A 16,203-nucleotide genomic window follows, 5' to 3' on the forward strand; every position below is an offset into this window, starting at 1 on the left:
TTCAGACTATATACAACACATTCCCAGACTCTCCAGGGCCTAGCGATCTTCTTACCCCAATGACCAATGACCTTTTTAACAGAAACAGGCATGTGGATCACACTAAGCACACTCTAGAGGAATTTCCACTCTTGGACATGGACACCCTGTCAGACATCTTTGTGCAAATAAAATCAGGCTCCCTCCTGGACCCCGCCCCTCCTCACTTCCTGGGTAAGGTGAAGGAGGTGGTATTACCATTCATACGGGATGTGATAAATCTCTCTATCTCCAATGGACCTGCCCCATCGGCCTGGAAACATGCAATGGTAAAAGCTTTGCTGAAAAAGCCAAGCTTAAATCCGGACGTTCTGAGCAACCATCGTCCCATATCCCTGTTACCCATGCTTAGTAAGATCTTGGCAGAACATTTCAGGTCTTAGCGGGGGAATCTACCTCTAGGCCTTTACCTCTCAGCTATGGAGTTCCTCAGGGTTCTTCCCTGAGTCCTATGATGATCAATGTGTATATGGCATTAAAGTTGGCACATATGCGGATGACACTCAGCTGGTAGTATCCCTAAATCACCCGCATAATGTTCTATCTGACCTGGAATCTTGCCTGGAGAAGGTATCTACCTGGATGCAACACTCATGTCTCAGACTTAATGGAGACAAAACCGAAATTATGTATCTAGGTAACAGATCCAATAAGGATCTCAAATTGGCATGGCCAACCTATCTGGGTATCACCCTCCCCCCCCCCCGCCCCCGGGTCCCAAAGTCCAAAATAAAAAGCTGGAGTGGGGTACAGTGGAGTGGCGTAGAATGGAATAGCATACATTGGAGTGGTGTAGAGGTGAGTGGAGTGACGTTTGGTAGAGTGTAGTGGTGTACAATGAAACAGCGGAAATTGGAGTGGGGAGAGTGGAGTGGTGCACAGTGGAGTTGAGTAGTGTGGAATATTATACAGTAAAGTTATGTATATTCGAATGGAGTACAGTGGAGTGGCAGAGAGTGGAGTGAGGTACAGTGTAGTGGTGTAGAGTGGAATTGCATACAGTGAAGAGGTGTATAGTGGAGTGTCGTAGAATTGAGTGTCATAGAGTGGAATAGCGTAGAGTGTGTTGTTATAGAGTGGAGTTGCGTACAGTGGATTAGCATAGACTGGAGTAGCATACAGTGGAGGGTCGGGCATACAGTTGTATAATGGAGTGGCATAGAGTCAAGGCCGGACTGGCCGTAGCGGGCACCGGTCAATCCCTCTGTGGGCTGCATGGGTGGGGGCTGGGTTTGGGCTCCTGGGGGCCATTTTTGCAGCATAGCTGCAAATCGGCCCTGTAACAAAATCGGCCGAAAACCGGCCCTGACAAAGAGCTCGGCGGCACCCCCAATCCCCCGGGGGAGCACTTTGCCAAGGCCGGTTTTGGTTCCGAGTCCGGTCCTGCATAGAGTAGAGTGTTGTAGAACGGAATAGTGTAGACTGTAGTAGGGTAGAATGGAATGGTGTAGAGTGGAGTAGCATGCAGTGGAGTGGTGTAGAATAGGATAACGAGTGTAGTGGCGTACATTGGAGTGACATACAGTCGTACCATGTAGTGAAATAGCATTTGCTGGAGTGGTGTAGAGTGGAATGTCTAAGAGTGTAGTGGCGTACACTGGTATAGCGTATAGTGGAGTCATACACTGGAGTGGTGTAAAGGGATGTATGACGTTACAACGCGTGCTGTTACAACGCGTGCTGTTACAACGAAACTTTTACAACGCAAGTGGAGTTACAACGCTATGCCATTACAACGCAAGTCTTTACATCGACTTGCGCTAGATGGCGTGCTAACATTAGAAAAGTGTAATTTACTATTCCAACTCCAGTCCACTTAACAGTAGGGAAGGTGTTGGGATAGTAAACTACACTATTTGTAATGTTAGAACGCCATCTAGCGCAAGTCGATGTAAAGACTTGCGTTGTAATGGCATGCGTTGTAAATCCACTTGCGTTGTAAAAGTTTTGTTGTAATGGTAGTGCGTTGTAAAAGTTGTGTTGTAAAGGTTGTTTACCGGTGTAAAGTGGGGGAGTGTGCAGTGGAATAGCGTAGTGTGGAGTAGCGTATAGTGGAATACCATACAGTGGAGTGGCGTACTGTGGAATAGTGTAAAGTGTAGTGTTGTAGAATGTAGTTGCGTACAGTAGAAGAGCTTATAGTAGATTGGTGTAGAGTGGCGTAGACTGGAGTGGTGTACAATGGAATGGTGTAGGGTGAAGTGGCGTAAAGTGTAGCTGCGTACAGTGGAATAGAGGACTGTAGAGTGGAGTGGAGTGGCGTGGCGTAGACTGGAGTGAGGTACAATGGAGTTTCGTAGAGTGGAATAGTGTACAGTGGAGTGGTATAGAGTGGGGTGACGCAGAGTGAAGTGAGGTTCAGTGTAGTAGTGTAGAGTGGAATTGCATTCCGAAGTCCACTGTTTGTGCGTGTGATGTCACTTCCACTTCAGTGGTACTTTGTCCAATCAACATTCATGATTACGGTATGGTTGTACCAATTTTGAGTGAGATCGAAAAAAATTGTCAACCTGTGCCGGCATGAAGAATGCTTGCTACATTTATGTAAACACACCTGTGCCTGCCATTATTACAACTGAATACATACTGGTTATATTATCACTGCTTTAAGTGGGTGATTGATGGTGTTTAGGTGCTCTATTGTTGTGAAGTGGACTAATTATTCACTTGAAAAAATCTCTATTTCTGCTGAAAGAGGACAACTGGAATAACCCTGAATCACTGGATGTCTTTCAGGCTGCTGCTGGGATTTATGAGCTGCACCGCACTACTATCCATGTGGTTAAGTAATACTTCCACTGCTGCTATGGTGATGCCAATCGTCGATGCCGTGCTTTGCCAGCTCAATAGTGCTACACCTGAAGAAGGCGCCTTGACTGAGGTTATCGTAAATTCACAGCCAAATAATGAAGGTATGTATTGTATCTGATTTGGAATTTATTCTCCTATGAAAGTAATCCCTATTTAAATGTTAGTCATTAATGTATTATAGTAATTTAAGCAAGTACAGACTTTCCATATCTTGGAGCCCGCTCAAATTTTTGCCTTGAAATGGCAATCCTTTTCTCTGGTCCCTTGCTCGAGCAGGATGCTACTACATGTATCTAATTCCCAGTGCCTCTCTGCTGCTAAAAGTGCTTCGACAGAAGCTGGCATTGTCCATTGGGCTGCTGGGTGTGGCGCACACTCTGTAGATTGACTGCCTTACATCAAGTGGGGAAGGGAGAGAACAGCACGCGCTAGGGAGATTTAAAGTCTTGCTTTGATAAAAGCTCCTGATTTTCCTTATTTAATCCCCACCACAACCCTGCTTGTGTTGGAGCACCTGGGACCGTACACAACATTTTAACAAGCATTGGCATAGCCAATAGGTCTCGCCTTTGGGACCTTATAAGTGTTTAGCCATGCAACAGTTGCATAACTAAATACTTATAAGGTCCCAAAGCGAGACCTATTGGCTATGCCAAGTGGCCCTGCGGCCGCGAAAGTGAAAGCGATTGCGATCAAACACCAAAGCGGCCGTGCGGCCGCGAAAGTGAAAGTAAGCTCGTTCAAGCGCGGCGCGCGCGCCCGCCCGCGCACATGCACTGTAGCTCTAGGCTGGCCTGGTAGCACTTTTTGGAGCCCTCACAAAATGCGCTGGGTCAGGCGAGACCTAAAAATGAAGTCTATCTAAAACCAACTCTCTGGCACTTCCTCGTCTTATTGTCACCCCGTTATCATCCCTTATCAATTTCCCCTGACCCCGTGCCCCTGACAGGTCATTTTATAACCTGTGCATCTTCCTGATTCGATACGTTCATTTTAGGACCTCAGATTGCTGCAGTAACCCGCTCGTTCTATCACCCGTGTATTAAGTTTGGTGCTGAGACAAATCCTTCTTTGTCACTCCTGCCAAGCTTTGGAACATACTCCCGCATCGGCTTCACTACCAATCCTCATTCACTATTTAAAAAAAAAAAATAGTTAAAGCCTGAAAAACAGTATCTACCTTTCCCTGCTATCATAACTGGATTACTTGTTCCTAGGGCCAGGAATCGTCTTTGAAAGTGCACTCTACCAATCACTTCTATAATTATCATCATACTAGTGGTGATTTTGTCATATTTAGTCCATACTCATGCTCCGTATAGATCTTTCTTGAATGATAGAGGATATTTTGAATTTAAAAAACACGACCTGTGTCCGTAATGAGTGTGAGTGATAAATATGCTACAATACAGCAGAGATCATTATAACAGTGACTGAGGGAGTGTAATATTATATTGTATTTACAGTATCAACAGTGACATACCCACACCTTTATTACCTCAGCACACTTGATAAAAGAAAACAGTTCAGAAGACAGAGAGAAGACACAGACTGCTTAATTTATATTTTGCCGCCTCTGACTAAAATAAAGGTACTTAACAATATTACATATTTCAGTGGTATTAAATCTATGGCTGGTATCATAATTTGTTTGTCCAGTCCAATCCTCATATACAGTGCTCATACTCTAATTTCTGTGATCTTCCTTCTCGTCCTCTCTTCCTGAATTATAAAAGTGTCCACGAAAAGCAAGTTAAATGGGCAGATTCTGTTTAACAATGTATAGGATTGTGGACACAACAGCGTTAGGCTAAGAATCTTAATCACCCGGGCAATATTTTTTAACCCTCACTCCATACTGCCCTAAATAAGCAAGCATTTGAAGTGAGTCCGGCCTTCTCCAGAAAGATTTAAAGGATTCCTCCTTAAGAATTTCCTTTAAAAAGTGGTCTAAGTGATTTATTTTACAACACAACTTAAAAAATGTATTGGCTAAAAAGCTATAGATTTTGAAGGTAGTTCTGAATAGAAACTCATAAAATATTTCTGTTAATCAGGATTGGGCACAGTACTCAAGAGTACTCTTTGTTGACAGCTGAAAATCATGCACGTACTGCTCCTTCTGTGATGCTTTCAGGTTGGATGGGCTGAGGCTCACTCACACGTACCAGACCCTAATTCTATCTGATATGGCAAATGGGAAATAGAAGAAGATCAAAGAAAGGAAAATGTGGCTCTTTGTTGCATGTTGATGTGTTTATGACTGTCACCATTTTGTATTCATGCCCCTAAACATACCAAGTTTGGAATAAAACACCCATTAGAAAATCAAGGTGGGTGTAATAGACTAGTTTACCACGAAATAAAAGTAGTAGAAAATAGGCATTTGCAATTGGTGTCCATTCCCATGTGTACACCCACAAAGGTTCATTTTTTTCTATATTCATGTCCATTTAAGTTATGGCTAATAATGAACATAACATTAAACATAGTGAAGGTCAAACAATTTAAGTCATGGCTACTCTAGTACTACACCACTCATCACAGTGATCACTGTGGGCTTGATTCACAGAGGGCCTCTGCACTCGTGGCAGAGGACCCGCCGTCGTGGAGGAGTCTCCGCAATAGGGGCAGAATCCCCACAATAAGAATTCTCAGACTCTGCCACAACTGCGGGGCCTCCAACACGAGTGTGGAGGCCCTTTGTGAATCAGGTCCTGTGTCTTAATATCTCTAGAAGCACTGACTGTATTATAGCAATCGGTAATTTTGAATCCAAAATTGCTGATTCCACAGGTATCGCTGTATCCATAATTATAGAACGTGTCAGTAATGAGAGATCATGAGTATTGCCCAACAAAAGGAGGACAAATATTGTAAATTTGTTTTCACACTGATTTCTGTATACCATTTCCAGATTCCCAACAACTAATTCCTCCAGTCCTGAGCTGGTCAATTTATCATCAGAAACATGTGTGATCATTTTGCATGTTTTGGTAGCAGTTAACAAATTACTGCTTTACTTGTGTGAACCTTTGGAGATCAAATTCACATTTCCACCAAAATTGGTTTTAAGAGTCTACTCAAATGAGGGCCACCAAAACCAAATATGAGCTGCAATGTATCATGGCCATAATCACTGAGACTGAAATGTAAAGGGGTGAAGAACAGAGCTGTATTCTTTCTTTTTTGATTTTTCGTGTAAGGCCAGTTTTCAGAATCTCAAGACAAAAAAAGCAATCTGAATCGCCCAAAAAGGCAGAAATTATTTTTTAACTATGCAAATCATCTTATTTTTTTTTTTTCAATTTGACTTCAACAAGCTTTTTTTTAATTTAAAAATACTTTATCATATTTAGATGTTCGTTGCATGCTTAACATGGTGTGCATTTCAGCGGTCAGTTCGGAAAACATGCCAAGATAACCAGGCCTGCGCACTGATGTTGATTAAAGTGAGCCGGGTAATATCTATATTTTTTATTATCACCATGAGTGCAACGGGTGGCCCAAAAACAACAGACACCCTCCCTGCAGGAGTATCAGCTGCCAATGCACAGTGCACAGACTTTAAAGAAAACATCACCATGGTGCCGAACAATGAAATTAGTGCTGTGCAATAAACAATACACTCTTCAATGGTGTGCCGCCACCTCCACTCCAAAACTAATGTAGCAAGGGGTATGTGCAGTAAACACTTGCTACTCCAGTTCTGCCCCTCGGCAGCCCCACACACTGCAGTGGAAGAGGAAAGCTAAACTGCGGCTCTTTCACCTCTCTTACTGCAAGTGAATTTTTTTTGTGCTGCTCGCTTTTAAAAGCAGAGGCTGCAAATGGTTTCTCTTGCGATGTCCGAATTGTGAGTGCTTCAGAATAGTTATTGCGTGCTTGGGGAGGTTGGGGTGCAGACGCACAGGCTACAGGGAGCACTGGTCATTACTATAAGCAAAAGCATTCATGACAGGCTGAATGATACGTTGAATGACATCTTGAAGAAACTTGGCAGCTGAGGACACACCAAAATGTAGTCTTTTATATCGGAACACACCAATATGTGTAGAAAAAGTAATATACCTTCAATTCTCCTCGAACTCCAACTGATGTTTTCCTTCATTCAAATCAAACCTAGCGAAGACCTTCGCACTATTCAATCGTGTTATCATGTTGAGAGTGCGCGGACTTGGATGTCGTTCTCTTTCAATTGCCTTGTTCGCTTATCGCATATCAACAAAGATGCATACAGCTCCTTCACTGTACTTTTTAGGAACTACCACTATGGGAGAAACCCATGGCGTTGGAATGATATCATGTTTGAGTAAGGATTCAAGTTATTTTTTAACATCTTCCTGTAAATGAAATGTAATTCGACTGTATCTTTGAGCAACAGGACGGACGTCCTCATCAATGTGTAATTGTACTCTCTTAGTCTTGAGTTTTCCTGACCTATGCAACAACGAAGGAAACTGAGTTTCTGTTTCATAATGAACATTCATGTAATAGTCCATTGATATCAATCCCATATCAGCAGCTGTGCTAAAGCTGAGTAACAGGCACTTGACGCTAAACCTTGAAGCACATGAATGGGTGCTTTTACTTTTGTTTTCTTGTGTTTCATCGTTGCTACAAATTAACCTTGACTTTTTAATCACAGCCTATGTATAAACTTTGTTTTTCAGTGGCGTAAGTCGTGGCAATGGAGCTAGATCATTGTATTTTTCCTCAGGCATAATGTTTATCGGCGCACTACAAAGGTATTGAGCAGCCATTTACTTATAGTGTATTCTTTGGACAATGTTTAAATTACTTTGGTATTTTTCTTCACAAGTGGCCGGTCCAACATACGTACGTTTCTCTGAGGTAAACATTGACATTGCACAACCCTCCTCTTCACTTTCGCTTGACAGTGATTTAAATGACAATATCTTCATTTGGTTTTGACTTGCCTCAACTGGTGTTGTTGCTTTTCCTAGTGGGCGTGAGTGAAACCTCACTTCTGGAATGTTTGAGTGTCCATTTTGTCTTCGCACTGTGACGCACTTACTTTTTCCTTTGAATTGCAAACCATTACAAAATGGATCTCCTTCCCACAGCCTTTGAAGATCTGTCCAATGGCGGGACATTTACCTTCGTGGGGAAATGAAAATCTACACCTGAATCACAATTTATTTTTCCTTGGAGACATCACTCTGTATCTTTCTGTCTGGTGCTATTGCTTACTTTTCATGTTCATGACTGACTCACTCGGGGCACCTTCTGCCTCCATGTGAGCAGCCTGTCAATCAGCATTCTCTTCAGCTCTGACAGCCCTACCTTGAGAACTCGCTCCAGACCAAGAGCTTCTCGCAGTATTCGTCATCTGAATGAATCTGAGAGGCATCCGTCAATAACTCTAAGATGTATAGCTTCCTCATCATCAAATTAATCAAACTCTTTGCTTTTAGGCATCTCTTTGTACTGTCTGATACCTGGTTGATCTCTGCCTTGCAGTGCATCTGATCATAGCGTTATCTTGCAATTTGCTGCATTTAACATTATCAGTTTGTATGATGTATAGTGTTAGGTTGAGTTAGCGCAGTACCTTTCTTTACGACCTTCACAGCAAGTTCTTTGCCATCGATATGTGCACTTCTTAGGGAAGCTTTCGTTATCTTCAATACTTCACACTGGCTGGAGTTGTGCTTTGACTGCACATACACCGTATGCCGATTCTGCACTTCGACTGAGGCACACAAGGCACTCACAAGCAGTTTGCTTGACCATCCTATCTCAGCTAGTTGTAGCATCCTCCCCATCCTGGGCACCCACCAATGACTACGCCACACACTGAGCCTTTTATTCCTCTTGTGTAACTGCAAACTCAACGTTCTAAAACTGTATTCACTTCACTATGCTCTAACACTTACATCATAGTTCATAGAACTGGTTCAACCAGAGCCAAAAGGGTTATGTCATTGCTAACTCACACAACACTACAGTCTGTAGCAAGAAAAGGAAAGATAGTGCCTCACACTCACTACTTTAGTTTTCTTGTGTGCTACTGGTCTGTGAGTTTGATTTTGAAGTAGGTATTAATAGCGAGTCCCCGGTTCTTGGAGAAAGTGTTGAATGCAAAGGAGCATCCACTGCTTGAGTTTCCTTCACCATCAGGACAGTAGGGCTCGCAATGTTAGGATGCTAGTTTATTTACTGAATGTCTCTGTTTGTGAGCCATGCTGCTGAAAGATGCATTGTGCTCTTTCCCGAAGCCCAACTCTTGAACAGCTAGGATGCAACAGGAAAGGCTCTCGTTTTCAGCTTATGCATACTTTATGACCCATAGGATCAGGTCTTACATGCAGTTTTTAGACCATTACATTTCAGCGAAAGGTGTAATTTCTGAAATTAATCTCTTTACTCGGACACAACTGCCTTGTTTGGCTCATAATAAAGCGTGACTCAAAGTGTCACACAAAGTCTTGAAATGTCATACATAACACTCTGCAGACTTGGAAACCTCCCACATAAGCAAACGGATAACTTTGCAGCTATGTAATGCGGGCTAGTAGGTGGTGAGTCAGTAGCAAAGTCCAAGAACACAAAGTTACATATATTTAGGGAGACAAAATGTTGTTTATCAATATGTCAGTAGGCTTGTGCTAATCGGCCATATTTAGCTATATGAGACTGAAAAAGCGCTTAGTTCTTTGTTCTTTGTATTAAAGAGCCTCTGATGATTTCACCAGCTCCAAGACTAATCCCCATCTTAAATATATCAGCACTACCGTGTGCTTGGCATATATAAAGGGCATAGCAATACTTGAAAGATACATTTTAATTACACTTTGTTCATGTAACAATATTTGTTTAATCATATTTTGTCACCGTTTAGAATAAAAAAAATGCTTTGGGCTGTTTCTGTTGCTTTTGCATTAGGTATGCCACATTCATCACCCTGTGTGTTTATAGTCAACATTTTTATTAATTTCCAATTTATAACTACAAACGCCTTCTAATTTCATCCAATGTTTCCTCTAAGCTTCCAATCAAATAAAATCCCATCTTAGTATTACGTGGTCCCATTAAATGTCCATATTGTGTCTATCTTTTCTGAGCGTGTTCAAGTCCGTATATGGTACTACTTAGGTCCTACAGTTCTTAAATAGTAAGCCTCTTTTATACTAATGTCTCTATCAGGGCTTCAGAGGGATTCACTTTTAAATTCAATCAATCAAACATATGAATTTCAGGTTCTCTGTTTAGCCACATACCTGGCCCTCCTACAAAAGGAAATAAAAACTATTTAATCATGGCACACTGGGTAATTGCAATTTTAAGTTCCCACAGGGCAGCAAACACTAACTACAAAAGCAGTGTCTGACCCTAGAGTGAACAAAATCGAACATGTCGCAGTCACATACCTCCTGCAGTCAAAGTACAGATTGCTTGGCGTGCACCCTGAATATTAAAACCAGAATATGGATGGCACAGGGTATTGAGGACACAATATCGAAACTGAAATATTGATATGTAAGTTGGTATACATTTTCTATACCTAACTCCACCTAGAAGTACCTTGGTGTTATATAAAACTTCAAGGTATGTAGAAATGGAGTTAGAAAAAATAATCTGTTCTTCCCTATATGCACTTACCATTCGATATTTTGTCCCGAGTATTCTTGCTGGTTGATATTCTAGGGCTTGATTTTTAGTAGTACCGTTGATTAATTAAATCTGACTTGTCTTTATTATCTCTAACATGCTTATCTTTCATATCATGACAACTACTGAACTGAACTACTAAAATTTGGTTACTCTATCTCACACCCAATTAATCTTGACTGTCAGGAAAAAACACTGGCCAGCATCAATGGAGCGTAGATCAGATTCTAAAGGGAAAAGCTTTAGATGAAGTCCTCTCAGCTCCATTAAGATCTTGGCACAAGAATGAAATTCGATCAATGACTGTCTCCTACTGCCAGAGATTCTTTCAATAAAATTAACAAACAAAATATTGCTTAGTGGGCGAAAGCAAACATCGTCGCCACTTGGTATTAATCTGTCTCTCCAGTCAATCATTAGTTGATTGAATTATTGTATCTCCAGTTTATCTGCCACATCAGCAATGCAGGCACAGAGACCCCTGTTAGGCAAGTAGAGATCTCTGCATTTTTTGGATGGTCCTTCAAACGTCAGGCAAAAGCCAAAAGTCCGCCGACCTGACAAAAGGGCAGCAGGCCACATGTCACACTGGACAATGGACTCCATAAACTATTCTAATCCTGGGAGCTTGTTGTCTTTTTCGGAATTTCCCTGACAAGGCAACATAGCAAGTGGAAACAGGTGTTCCAGTAAAAAACGTCTGTACTATTTGAGGTCTATACTATTTGAGGTGTACACCAGAAGCATGTACTCTTGGAGTTTTAGGAGAACATCCCTAAAGAGAAAAACATAACTTCACACTCTTTCTGGGCCTTTTTTTTTTCTTGATCTTATGCTCTTAGAATAAGAATTTGAATTGTAACTGCATTTAATATGGATAATTCACTTTATACATGTGTACACTTGCCCTAAAGCAACAGGTAGGTCTGCCAGTTAATGTGAATGTAAACGTCTTCTATTTATAAGGACTCAGCTAAATCCCATTTCTCACCCCATTTCTAAACCTGCAAAATAATTTAGGGGCTTTGGTTTAGGCCCTTCGAATACTTTCTTATAAATTGCATTTGTGATGTAGTCTACTTCTTACATGCTTTCATCCTCCCTACTAGAATTTGCCCAAACCAAAGAATTGTTGTTTACTTGCGTTACCTAGGTTTACTCAACACATGCGGTTGTAGACTACCTAGAAATAATGTAATTTCCAATCTTCACCACACTTCACCAGTGACTAACCTTCACATAAAATTGAGTGGAGTTTAGAACTCATCCAAACTTTTTGCAGCGATGGAAATGTCCTCTGCATGGTTATATGGCGTGAACACTTGAACTGAATACCTGAATGCTGTGAAACTGGTCTTGTGACTTTTATTTTGGCTTTGGTGTCATGTTAACATAGCTTGTCCATATAGACCTAGGGCTGTGTCTGGTAATGCGAGGTCCAGAACATGTTCTGTGACCTGAAGGGGCACCCCAATCTTGCCTCATATTGAACATAGGTTTTATTTTCCATGCCGTGGGTAAACCACATAAGGTGGTGCTAGCAGCATTGGGTATTTTATGACTCTTTAGTGCGATCCGACTTGTATCTGAGTGCAGTCTACAGACACTTTTCGTGTATTGAACCCCCAGAACCTTGCGTGTACATGTGAAGTATGTGTGTCTGCAGTGAATGTGTAACATATATATTGTAGTAGGACTCAATATCTGTGTTAAAAGTTTGACTACTGAAGCCAGTGAGATCCATTTTGGATGCCCCTGGTTTAGCTCAAGTTGGAGAATGAGAACAGCTTCCCCAGACAGTGTAACTATATTGCATGCATTCCTGTGGCTGGAAGGTGGAGATGCAAATACTTTAATGAGGAAGTATGGAGACAGGGTTTCTGTTGGAAATTCAATGAGTGCCTCCTTGTTAGCAAAAGGCTGATGATTTGCTCTTCCTCAGCATTGTCATATGGTAGATGGTGGGGGTGAGAGGTGGGACTGCAGTTTCTGATGTTCAGTTTGAGAATGTTTCTAGGCAAGGCCTGCCCTTTCATTTGCCCCTGATTGTTGCTTCAGGAGCGATGATGGCAGTCAGGTGCGGAGATCTCACACTTCATTGTGCTCTTGTTTTTAATACTTCTTCTTGTAGGTAGTCCCATTGCTTCCTGCTGTTAGAGCCATCACATTGCACAAATGCTATGAATGAGAAACACCCCGAAAATGACAATTGAAAGTGAACCAGCCCAAACTGGTGTTGAGCTTTAGACAGTGGATCCACGTTCCCTTTCTGGAACATGTTTATAAAAGTTGGATCCAAACTACCCTACTTTGTTTCTTTCCAAATTCTTCTTGGCCAAGGAAGGGTGTACTCATCAGAGTACTGAAAGGGCTGCTGTCTGACAACGGCAGTTGTCTGCCTATCATTCCCCCAAATGTGAGGGGACATTATCTGACGTCTGCACTTCCTGTTGGAGAAGCTGTGGTTCTGCCTAAAGCCTAGGAGCCTGCCTGCCTGCCTGCCTGCCTGTTGAGAGAGAAAGAAGGAGCGTGTAAATATGGTGCAAACAAGGGGAAGAAGAAGAGATTTTATTATAATGCATCTTCAACTTGTCTCAATATATTATAACTGATTTCTCTATGAAATAATAATTGTAAACATTCAAATTGAGCTCTTAGTGGAATAAACCAACTAGGAGTGAAGGAACGTGTGGGGGGGAGGGGTGGAAGGGAGAGAAGGGAAATGGTGTGAATGAATTCCAACAAAAACCCTAGGTCCTGCAGGAAAAGAGATAATCCAGGTGGAAAAGCCCACTGAGTTTCCAGTGTGAGGAACTCCCAGAGAAATCTAACTACAACTGAAAGCTAACAGAATAAATGGAGCTTTTCCGGTTAAACAAATACAGTGGTAGAATATCAGAGTAGCATGTCTAAGGGTGGAAGCTGCAGTTTCCTTCACAGTTACCTTTAATATGCCTGAATACAAAGAATGGTATCGCTTTAATCAGGGATGTGTAATGCCTGCCAATGAGGGTTGGATCTAGCCATGTTTACGAATACCCATCTACTGTGTAAATGATTCAGATTTTACTTCATGTCCAAATCTTGGAAGTTGTCATAAAACCAGGTTGGCCCACGCAATAAGGGAAGACATTCTGTACATGCATTTATCAGAATATTTTATTTGGCCCTGCATGAACATGTGGTAATAACTATTGAGGAACTATATGTGCCAATATCTTTGTGTGTATGCTTTTCACATATTATTGTTTGTGTTTCATTTTATAGTTACACCAAAGATTGGCTTAGCACCCTCATCAGAGAGGTAAGTAGTATTATGTTTCTTGTAATAGGTTATAACATTTGTTTTGTATTATCTGTAGATTATACATGTATTTCATTAGTGCTTGACTAGTCCAACATACAATAATGATTTTAGTGGTTCCCCTTTATCAGGGTGATGCATGTTTACTACTGTTATTTCGTTTGTGAAATTTCAGAAAATGTCATTAATTTTAAGGAGGCATAATTGTCTATTTCCGTACAGAAATGCTAGTTTAAACCTTCCCACATGCAGTTCATTTTATTCCATGTGTTACTTATGGACCCATTTGGAGACATTCATCATTTTGAGATTAATAGCAGGTGATTAATCTTAGAGTGATTAATGTCAGTGGTTTATGTCAGATTCCTATTCTTCTCCTTATTTGTACAAACACATTACACTATTTTTCTTGGGGATTTCAAGTTTAATCTCAGGATTTTTGCTTTTTTTAAATTAATTTATAGGAGAGCACATCCCTATAAGCCGACATCCCTGCAGTACAATTTCTCTTTACCCTTAACCCTATTTAGCATACCGCTTAATAATCACTAATAGTTATCCTTATTCCCATCCCCAGACTTTATCAGTACCCTTCATTACTTTTTTGTTTCTAGTGCTCTTGTACTGTCTCGTTTATTAATAAGATTTTTATATCTCGATGTAATTGGGCCAAAAATAACCTGTAACAATGCATTCCTTTTATCTGTTGTGAAATAAGTACAGATTTTTAACGACTTGTAATTGGACCCAAAGATTCTGAGGTCCATAATGCACTGCTAATGTGTCACTTTAATTCAAGGAGGTCTCAAATACATGGATACATAAATATATAGATGTACACCAACAGGGTTGTATGTTGAAATATAATTGTCAAAATATAGCCCTACCGTAATATAGTGGGCAAAATATTAAGTAATATTGAGAATGTAAGTGCATATAGATAAGAATAAATTAAATCTTCTAAACTTCACATTGACACACCTTGAATATATATAAATCATCCAGCTACATATATGTGGAGTTAAGTAAAGTCAACCTACATTTAATCATATATACTGCCTTGTCGCTGTTTTGGTCCTCCCTTTATTCTGGTGGAATATCCACAAACAGTACATAAACCTCATAATCCCTTTGAATCTGCTCTTTTCCCTGCCTGCTGTTTTTGATATGTGCTGGAATATATAACTGTATTTGTGTCACTGAGGTACCTAAATGTTGTGTGATATATTCCCTGCAGTCCAGGAGGTTCTTTTGTGCAGTGCAACTATATGCAGTGGTGAAGAGGCACTCTTCTTAGTTTGTGCTCACAGCACATGCTAGATCAGTGATCCAGAAGGCAGGGACATTACAACACGGCCCGTTTCCCTCACTCCCCCCCACCAGTGGTAACATATCATTCAATATATATAAAACAGTCAAGGAGCAAATAAGTAAACCCTTTTCAAGGGGTAACCTGTGTAAGAAATGTTTAACAAAATGGTGTCAAAAAGTGCGTTTTTAGGTGCATTTTTACAACGTTTTAGCTGCAGTTTTCCAAAAGTTATGAAACGACTCTTGCAATATAAGCCAGCATTTGAGGGTCTGCCACATTCCATACAAACATTATTCCTTTACAGGTGCAAACACATTTATTTATTCAAGAATAATGTGTGCCCAGTAGAAGCAATGGATATACAGAAGACACACAGAGCTCCATCACAAAACGTTTCCTGTGAGTAAAAGTGTATTAATGCTGGAAAATAAAGAGCAAGTTACACCCCAGTCAAGAATAATACAAACTTTAATCTCAAAAACCTTTGTGAATTGTGCTTCTAGTGTTTATATGATACCTTGATTCTGGCAGAAAGAAACCCATCATATCCTCCACAACCTAACCTTATCCCAGGTCCTACATGATCGAGGTGTGGCATAACCACCCCCCCAGAAACACCACACTATCATTTAAAAACCCACTTTGAGCCGTCCTATTGGCTCAGCTGGTCACTCTTACCTGGCCTACTATTTATCACATGAGCCCTTCCTTTTTGTGTCTGCTTCACAAGCATTACGTGAGGCAGGACTTGATCCTGCTATGCTTTGTTTTAGGGAAACAAAATGTTCAGCCTATACTCAAGAGCAGAGTCAATGTGGGTTTACTGAAGGAAGGAATCCATAGACTATCAGGGTGTTGGGCAGAGGAGCATCTCTTTATTAGAAATCTACATCAGGGGAGCAGACAATATATGATAGCAAACCGGTTGAGGAGGGTATTTCCTCCCTCACACAATTTCCTGTTTACCCCAGAGACTCTTCTAAAGGTAATCAGCAAATTTAGATCCCCGCAGGTGGATCTTTGTTTGAGAGTCCTGATAACTCTATCCTATCAGTGTTTCTATTAAAGTACCCAGAGGAAAAGGCGTGGGCAGTGGATGCCC

General features: G+C 41.1%; 1 protein-coding gene across 1 annotated transcript in view; it reads left to right on the forward strand.

Moving 5' to 3' along the window:
- LOC146857670 (solute carrier family 13 member 1-like) overlaps nucleotides 1-16,203 on the forward strand; it is a 521,802-nt gene that overhangs the window by 249,809 nt on the left and 255,790 nt on the right. The window contains exons 4-5 of the mRNA XM_085648250.1: nucleotides 2,776-2,951; nucleotides 13,753-13,789. Coding sequence (XP_085504376.1) covers nucleotides 2,776-2,951; nucleotides 13,753-13,789 — 213 coding nt within the window. The remainder of the gene's footprint in view (nucleotides 1-2,775; nucleotides 2,952-13,752; nucleotides 13,790-16,203) is intronic.

The sequence above is a fragment of the Triturus cristatus genome, chromosome 3_2, assembly GCF_964204655.1.
Source record: "Triturus cristatus chromosome 3_2, aTriCri1.1, whole genome shotgun sequence".
In the NCBI taxonomy this organism is placed as follows: domain Eukaryota; kingdom Metazoa; phylum Chordata; class Amphibia; order Caudata; family Salamandridae; genus Triturus; species Triturus cristatus.